At 38.7% G+C, this 9,443-nt stretch overlaps 1 protein-coding gene across 5 annotated transcripts in view; it reads right to left on the bottom strand.

The window, feature by feature from the left end:
* Nucleotides 1-1,292: 1,292 nt before the first annotated feature.
* LOC139939400 (trafficking kinesin-binding protein 1-like) overlaps nt 1,293-9,443 on the bottom strand; it is a 56,661-nt gene continuing 48,510 nt past the window's right edge. For all 5 annotated transcript variants that reach the window (XM_071935236.1, XM_071935235.1, XM_071935237.1 and 2 more), the window contains 2 exons: nt 9,198-9,300; nt 1,293-8,899 (listed from right to left, as the gene is read on the bottom strand). In XM_071935236.1, coding sequence (XP_071791337.1) covers nt 7,312-8,899; nt 9,198-9,300 — 1,691 coding nt within the window. In that variant the 3' untranslated portion in view covers nt 1,293-7,311. The remainder of the gene's footprint in view (nt 8,900-9,197; nt 9,301-9,443) is intronic.

The following is a 9,443-nucleotide window of genomic DNA, read 5'->3' as shown; positions in this document are numbered from 1 at the left end:
CAAAAAAAGTCTTGCACGTTGCTAGTTGTAGAGATAAAGTAGAGATAAAACACAGCAAGGCCTGCTCCTTGTAGTTATACAGCGAAGAATGGCAAGGCTCGCCCCTTGTAGTAATAAAGCAAAGAACGACAAGGCTTGCCCCTTATACATGTAGTTACAAATAGAGAGAACGGCAAGGCTCACCCCTGGTAGTAATGTAGTGAAGAACAACAATGCATGCCCCTTTTTATTGAAAGTAAGAACGGCAAGGCTCACCCCTTTTAGTAATACAGCGAAAAATGACAAGACATGCCCCTGGTTACCAAGAAAAAGAACGGCATGGTTTGCCCCTTGTTATAAGAGAGAAAGAACAACAAGGCTTGCCCCTTGTAATACAGCGAAGAACGAAAAGACATGCCCCTTGTTATAGAGAGAAAGAACGGCAAGGCTTGCCCCTTGAAGTAATACAGCGAAGAGCGACAAGACACGTCCCTTGTTACAGAGAGAAAGAACGGCAAGGCTTGCCTCTTGTAGTTATACGGTGAAGAACGGCAAGGCTTGCCCCTTGAAGTAATACAGCGAAGAGCGACAAGACATGCCCCTTGTTACAGAGAGAAAAAATGGCAAGGCTTGCCTCTTGTAGTTATACAGTGAAGAACGGCATGGCTTGCCCCTTGAATACAGCGAAGAGCGACACGACATGCCCCTTGTTACAGAGAGAAAGAACGGCAAGGCTCGCCCCTTGTTACAGAGAGAAAGAACGGCAAGGCTTGCCCCTCGTTACAGAGAGAAAGAACGGCAAGGCTTGCCCCTTGTTACAGAGAGAAAGAACGGCAAGGCTTGCCCCTTGTTACAGAGAGAAAGAACGGCAAGGCTTGCCCCTTGTTACAGAGAGAAAGAACAGCAAGGCTTGCCCCTTGTTACAGAGAGAAAGAACGGCAAGGCTTGCCCCTTGTTACAGAGAAAGAACGGCAAGGCTTGCCCCTTGTTACAGAGAGAAAGAACGGCAAGGCTTGCCCCTCGTTACAGAGAGAAAGAACGGCAAGGCTTGCCCCTTGCAAGGCTGATAATATGATCAACATAGTCAACAAAACTTCCTTCATCATCTAAGAGGGATCAAAGAGCCTTACCCTTGGTTTTCTTTTTAGAAAGAGCCGCGTGGCTTGCTCAATACTCGATATCTCTTATTGTTTAAGCATACAGGCGAAAACAAGTGTGTTGGGAAAAGGAGAGTGGAAGCATTGATGAGTAGGGTCATAAACAAAAAAAACAAAATACTAATTAGTCGTTCATTTATTGAAAGCCATGCAGGGTTTTATTTCACAATAATCCTTAAAATACTGTCATCAGTTCTTTGAACAAAAATAATTATGTTAAATACACAAATAAGTAACGCAACTTATTATTAAGGAAAGGAATGAAATGAAAGAAAGAATCAGGCAAAGACAAAAAAAAACGATGGAAGATAGATAAGAAGAAAATAAGTATTTGATCATCTTTGATTCATTGCCAGTTTTTTTACACAAAGTAATATTGGTGTTTAACCAACATTGTAGATTACACGTACCAGTTCTATCTTTAGATTGAATGCATCATCATAGACACTTTCATTAGTAAACTGAATGTGTATGTTTCGTTAAGCAAATACGCCTAAACATGTACCATGTATAATAGAGTTGTCCTTAGCCTTTTGTCAAGGCTTTGTCAGCCATCAAAAACGACTTGAAGGGGAGACCATGCACTGTGTTGTATTTTTCATGAACTAAACCCTTTCTTAACAAACTGACAAAACCAGGGAGAGTCCGCATTTTGATTGGGTCAGCACTTTGCAAACAAGTTATGAATAATGCATAATTCATACTATGAATAGTTCATAAAATACACCCGCAACCAGTTTGTTTTGAACTGCGCATAAGAAGAAAGTTGTCTGATACTTATGGTCTCTAAATTGCCCTTGAAAGCGCTTAATGTATATTGGCATTAAGTGGAGTCAGCTAGAAGTCGCGTTGTTTGGTTTTATTGCAAAGCATTTAATTACATGTAATACCTTTTATTGTGTACAACTGTATCCTATCATCTACCAAGATTAGGCCAAGAATAATGGTTTACATATCAAGTAATAAACCACAAGGGAAAATAACTGGGTAAATTCGGCTTTGAACAAAAGAAAACTGACTACAGCAGGGATTTGACCCCGCAACCTCTGGATTAATGAGCCGGCACTTTCTAGCTTTATGTTGGTAGTCTCCCTAGTGTGTCCAAAATATTGTTTTATCTAACATACATTAGCTGATAGCTGTACAACCTCCCTTAAAAAGATAAAATTGCTCATCACTTGCTTCTTTAAAAATGTTTGTTTGGGTTAAACAGGGAAACATTTTTCAACTGCAATAATTTTTAAAATACTTATAATTCGGAGAAGGAAAACAATTAATTTGAACGATCTCCCTTCAAGAATTGTCTATCACTCGGAACATGAAAGCGAAGAATTAACGATGCCTTTTAATCATCAACTGGTAAAAGGCAAATCTAAAAGATGCATCTGATGTTTGTTTAATCTCGTTAAGATTGAGGTTAACGAGATTATTGAGGTTAACTTAATTTTGTGTTTTTATGTGAAATTGCGAAGTATTAATAACAATACTTGAACTTTCTAAATTCTTTTCAATCATAAACTGGTATCCAGCAAATCTAAAAGTTGCATTGAATGTCTAATCTCGTTAAGGCAACGATATTAACAACTTGTGGTTAATTTCATTTCGATGGTTAATATTACTTGAACTTTATTTTTAATTCAGTGTTATTCTTAACATCAACCTGACATTGACACGCAGCACATTTTAAAACCTATCACACCACAGACGTTTAACCTTTTCGGAATTGACTGAACAGTTTTTATTTGCTTTCCAAAGCCCTTTTTAAAACAGTAATATATTTTACTATCTTGCTGTACAAGCATGTAATTGCAGTTTGTTAAAAAGAAAAGAGGAAAGTGCCCAAGGCACAGCAAGACTGAGTTTTTCAATTTTTAACGGCACAGTTGAAAAACAAAAAAGAACGAAATCAGCGGATCAGCTGAAAATTTGCATACATGTGTAAAATTTTAAATTAAACAAATCAATCAAAATATGCAAATTATTTTGTTTTACTTTCATTCACATTTGTCACACAGCACCAACAAGAACTATTTTAGAAAACAAGTCAATGGTTTTCAAACAGTAGTGTTCCCAGTAGATGGGTTCCTTTATGTTTTATGAGCTTCTAATTGGATTTATAACAAGGAAAGTCAGGGAACACTTCAAGGGAGCCTGCCCACTGTCATTACATGTGGCAGGTCTGCCATGCTGGCTTGTACATGTACAGTAAGCCCCTCATTTTGTAAAACAGGGTTTTACATCTAAAATTTATAATTATTTGCTTGTTAAAATCTTATTACTTTTAGGTGTACAAAATTACGTTCTTAGTTGTTCTATGCACTTGTAGGACACCCAAGTAATGGCCATACAATGTTGCGTTCCGTAGCACATTATTTTCCCGCACACAACCTTACAGATCAGGGGTCGATTTCACAAAGAGTTAGGACTCGTCTTATCTCGAGTTAGGACGAGTAACTCTTCCTAACTTAGGATTAGTCTTAAGGTCTGCATGCTACAATGCAGGGTTGGGACTCGTCCTAAGTCCTAACATTAATCCTAAGTTAGGAAGAGTTTGGTGAAATCGACGGCTGGTTATTGGGGTCCGCTGCAAGTACTCCAGCATGGGATACAATAGTGATGCCACCTTAGAATGGTGTATTTGAAATTTCAAGAGTGGGAATTTCTTTTATGTCAAATCTCTTCACAAAACTTATCTTATGTCACAAGTTTCCAAGGACTGATTTAGTAGAGTCCATTTGAACACCCTTGAACACCCATCAGGGTGGGTATGTGCGCATTACAAGTCTCGATTTATTATTATGTTTGGTAGTATTCGGGTCACCCTAACATTGTTACTTTTATAGGGATAAAATGACCTTTGAAGTTAGTTTTAAATAATAAAATAGCTTATATACAATTATGATGCGGGAATTTTTTTGTAACAATCTAAAAACATTATTTCGAATATACAACAGATTGGCAAATTATCAGCAAAACGTACTTGGCTAAATTTAAAAACAAAAAACAAAAAACTTAAAGACACTGGACACAATTGGTAATTGTCAAATACTAGTCTTCACAGTTGGTGTATCTCAACATGTGCATAAAATAGCAAACCTGTGAAAATTTCAGCTCAATTGGTCGTCGGAGTTGCGAGATAAGAAGAAAAAAATCACTCTTGTGATACAAAGTTGTGTGCTTTCAGATGCTTGATTTCGAGACCTCAAATTCTAAATCTGAGGTCTCGAAATCAAATTCGTGGAAAATTACTTCTTTCTCGAAAACTATGTCACTTCAGAGGAAGCTGTTTCTCACAATGTTTTATAATATCAAAAGCTCCCTATTGCTTGTTACCAAGTTAGGTTTTATGCTAATAATTATTTTGAGTGATTACCAATAGTGTCCACTGCCTTTATAATAAAATAAAAAAGATATATAAAAAAAAAACACTTTTAAAACCAACCTTCTGATTAAAATTAAACTTGTTCAAGTCCATCTATCATTTCAGAAACAAATACTGTAAATGTTTTTTTTTTTGCATTTGTGTTAAATGAGATTCAGGTTGACAAACCCCAGACAAACAAATAACACTACATTGAAGCATTTAACAGGTAGATAATGTTGCTACTCACCCTTGGCTAGCATTTTGGCTGGTAACCCATTTCTGTTTAGCAAAATATTTTCTCTTTTTACTTAATAATGCATATATTTTTGTGCGGTAGAACTGCTTTAGCAGAAAACATTGCTGAATTTAGGGGAAAAAATAAGCAGGAACAGGCAACCATACAAAGTACTTTGACTAATTTTCCATACAAAAATTCTTTTGAGCTCAATTTCTCTGCCTATATTCCTCCATTTTAACCTTAGCATCATTAACTGTTGAGCACTGTGCAAATTGCAAACCGATCCAACACTGATGATTGGAGGCCAAGCCATAGCCATAGCCATAGACCAAGCCACTTGACCTACTTTCAATCAACTGTTCAAACAGAACACAATATTAGGGACTTTGAAAATAGAATGATGCTGCTTTGCAGACAAAGTGATTACCGGTCTGACTGCCAAAGGATATTTGTGTAACTGGTCCCCTGCTGATTTGGGTTAAACAAATCACTTTGCAAAGCACTGTTTCTTGTCAGAGGCTCAATGATATCGGGTCTGAATATTTCAACATCGTTGTTTCTTAAAATTAAAAGCAAAGTATGCCTTTGGGAACCATTCCATTGTTTAATCTAAGAGTTTTCATATACAATATTTTTATTTGTAAAAATTTCAGGTAAAAATGTGTTGGGATTAACAAGTTTTTGCCAAAATTCTGGAGCGTTTACTTCCATGAAATTAGTGCATCATCTGAGAACGATCTTTAGCTACATTCCTTAGGAGAGAATTGTTTTTCAAAATGGTACGCTCTATCGGAACCAGCTGCAGCGCTTCCTACCAAGTAAAGCCTGGTTCATACTTCCTGCGAATGCAAATTCGATTGCGATACGAACGTTGACGTCACAAATTCGCAACGAATAATTTGCAGCAGTTCAACTTTGCTCAACTCACTTGAATATTGTTGCGAAAGGAGGGTTGTGACGTCAAATTTAAGTTAAATTCGCTTCGCATCGCAGGAAGTATGAACAAGGCTTTAGTTTTTATGGATATTAATTTTTGGAGAAACTACTTAAGGTATACCCACCCTTTCAAGGCATTCAAAGGACATCGTTTTACCTGAATTTTTGAAGAGAAAACATCCTGAAATTTTTCATGAAAGCTCCACACATGGATTACATAAAAATCATCAATTTTGTTCCGAATTAATAACAAAATAAATCATCAAACTCAAACGAACCTCACTCAAAAACCGTTTTCACAACTGAAAATAAACAGTGAAAGCCACGACACAATCCAAACGCAAGGAGGTAAAACGAAAATAAAATAAAACTTATATTGCACTTTAAGAATCGTTAAAATTCAGGCAGCCTGAGGTATCAAAATTAAAAACAAAATTATAAAAATTTACTTTCTATATTCATCTTTAGAATAATCAACTCCATAATACCCATATTTCAATACTTATTATTGTCACTCTTTTCATAATATTTAAAAAGAGTATTTTCCTGTTAAAAATAAATAAATAAACTTGGTATTAAACAATACCAGAATTGAACGACTCATCTTTTATATGGCATCACATTTTTATAATTTGCTTTTTTGTGGGTGTAGCGGAAATTTTAATTTAGCACCAAATTGCATGGCACTGATTATAAAGCAAAGAATCAGAATTAACATAAACACTCCTGTTTCTGCCATCAAGTTTGGTCAGAAAATGTTGTAAGACTCTAACAGCCTTTTGTGCATCAAGCAGGGATGAGATTTGACGATTGTGAAAACTCGTGAAAAATGGGTTGCTGGCCCAGGGTCAATTTCACAAAGTAAAAGACTTGTCTTGTCTCGAGTTAGGATGAGTCCTAACTACGAATAACCTTTTTATAGGTTTCCTAACAACTCCTAGGACTAGTCCTTAAGGACTATCTTTGTAGAATCCACACCTAGGCTCCTCCCTTTTCTAGACCCAAAACATCCCAGGTGTTACAACTCAGGAGGTTAACGGACTCTGTGCATCATTTCTTTGGCCAAGAAATTGAGAATTTGTAGGTTTAACAGATGAGAGAGTCCTAAAGTGGACCACAGGTTTGGACAAAAAATTCAACTATTTCTTCCTCCCTTTGGTGACTGCTTTATTTCTTTCAAGTAAATTTGAAGGTTGAGGGATTTTTGAAATCCTGCATTCAGAAAAAAAAAAATTGCGTTTTTTTCCCAAATGTGACCTTGACCCTTGGGGAATCATTCCAAGTCCTGTATTAGGACTTGGAATTAACTATCTTTTAAATTTATTTACATTTAAAATGAAAATGTTAAAGCCAGTTACTGATAAATCGATAATAAATACTTCACTACAACCTGTCTTTAGGGCTGCTTCATACCCTCCTGGGGTCAACTAGTTAATCTTTTTTCAGTTTGACTGAACACTGCACGACATCCATAATTATTACAGATAGTAAATTATACATTCAGCATTATTATTCAAGCATTCAACTGTTGTTGTTGTGGGTTTTTTCTTTTTCAATAATAATTTACTCCAATCCACAGATGCAAAGCTATTTTAAAGACTAAAAACTACTCTATTGCTTACGCATGACACTCTTTGTTATAGCTGTGGGCCGGGTTTACGGAAACCTTTTAATGCCGAGAGATTCCCGACAAACACTGACATGGGGCTAGTAGGTCCCAAAGTCGAACCCTGCGGCACCCCGGATCCCTCTTTGGGAGTTTCATCTCTCCTCTTGCAATCTCCGAGGGGTAGTGCGGTGGGTCGGGATGACGTCCCCAAGATAGACCCAAGCCCGACATCTGGAACATGCGGATTAGGTGTCGGAGAGGAATTGAAACTGGTGCTTGGCATGACGGAGCTACGAGGTCTTAAACTCGATGATTGTGATGACGATGATAGCAATGCTAGACCATGTTGACCAGACGACATTGAAGACATTGACGACATTGACATCGTGCTTTGACCTGACCTATGACCTCCTACTGAAGGGAGCTTGGGGCTACTAGAAACTGTCTCTGGGGTGGCTAGTGCACCCAAGCCAACCCCATGGGAACCCTGTGGAGCATAATTGGATGGGCCGCCAGCCCCACTACTGTGGGAGCCATACAGTTTGGCAGAACTGTAGACATTTGTTGTGGAACTGAAGGAGCTCAAGCCGGGATTGTAGTTTGGTACGCTGTAGCTCCCAGAATTAGAGAACTGTTTTGGGGAATAAGAAACAGTCTCTGCGGAGATGAGGGCACCTAGACCAACTCCAGTTGAACCCTGTGAGTTTTCATATTTTGAAGGGTATTGTGGTTTGAATGAACTACCACAGGAAGTGGAGCTGGAAGACCTTAAGCCTAAGCCAAGAACATCAGCGCATGGTATATTGCGGTTACTGGAAACGGTCCCAGTGAAAGTCAAGAATGGAGCGTTTGAAACAGTTGAAGGTGGTCCTAGCGTCACCCCGCCGAATCCAAGTTCAACTCCGGAATCATCAGAAACAAAGAGCTTCCTATGGGCCTTGGGTTCAGGATCGGTGGTGGCATTCGCTTTGTGGATTGTTCCCCCTTGTGCCCCGAAGGCGCCTGGTGGGCTGTACCCACCAACTGCACCCTCCAAGCCCATGCAGGACGTCCCTGATTTGGGTGCCAGCCCAATGGGTGCCGAAGCTGACGCTGGGATCTTGGGTGTTCTAACAGGGCTCATGACAGTATCTCTTGTGCGTACACTGGGTATACTAGGTTGTCGCTGGAGAGTCCGCGCCCTTCTTTCGGACGTCGCTTTCTCGGCACGGATCTTCTTAACCTTCTCCATTAGGCGGGTTTTGGTCTCGGGATCCAAGGCGTCCGTGATGTTCCTGGAGCGTACCGGCACAGCAAAACGGGAGAAGATGCGACTGGAGATTCGATGCATCCCTTTGAGTTCTACTTCCTCTGTTTTGACTTGTGTCTCTCGCTTTGCTTCTGATGCGCTCTTTAGCGGCGCACTCGATGGTACTCCGAACATGTTCAAGCCGGCATTGACCCCAGCTGGGTTGATGGCAGCTGCCTCTACTTTGGTCAGCACTTTAGGTTCTGCCTCGTTATCCACATCTCGTTCTTTTAGCACTTGGGCCAGTCCCATATTGGTACTGAAGGTTTTGGCAGCAATGGGTCTAGCGGTGATGTTGTAGGAATCGGACATCCTGGGGCCTCTATTGCTGTATAGATAAATGTGGAGATTGCAAAACAAATTGTTAAATAGGGTGGGAGTGGTAAATAATAATAATCTTTATTCAATTCCTCACTACCTCAAAAAAAAAAAAATACATGATATTATAGATGTTAAATTTGCATCAAGATAAATAATATTCATTTTGGGTTTTACCCACATGATATTAGTTGTTATTGAATAAAACATGAACACTGTCTAGAACTATCTAGTCAGCTTGAACAATTCTGTTCAATAATCTTAAAAATAAAGAAGCAGAGTTTGATACAGATTGTCGACACTCTTACCTTGCCGTGAGTAACGTGTTATCCAGTAGACCAATGGTGCTTGTTGTGTAGGTGTACGTGCTGCATGTATTCACAAAGCATTTGCTGGGTACACATGTACGCTCTGTTGGGCAAATTTGACAGTTGTAGTTGGAGTTTTAAATTGTCTCATTACACAAAAAGGCAAAAAAAAGTACTGTGCAGGTTAATTATTTGGAAACTAATTGCTCAGACTAAAAGCTCAATAATTATGAATCTCATACCAGT

Source organism: Asterias amurensis, chromosome 7, assembly GCF_032118995.1.
Source record: "Asterias amurensis chromosome 7, ASM3211899v1".
NCBI classification, from domain to species: Eukaryota; Metazoa; Echinodermata; class Asteroidea; order Forcipulatida; family Asteriidae; genus Asterias; species Asterias amurensis.
This window is presented reverse-complemented; position numbering and strand designations above follow the sequence as displayed.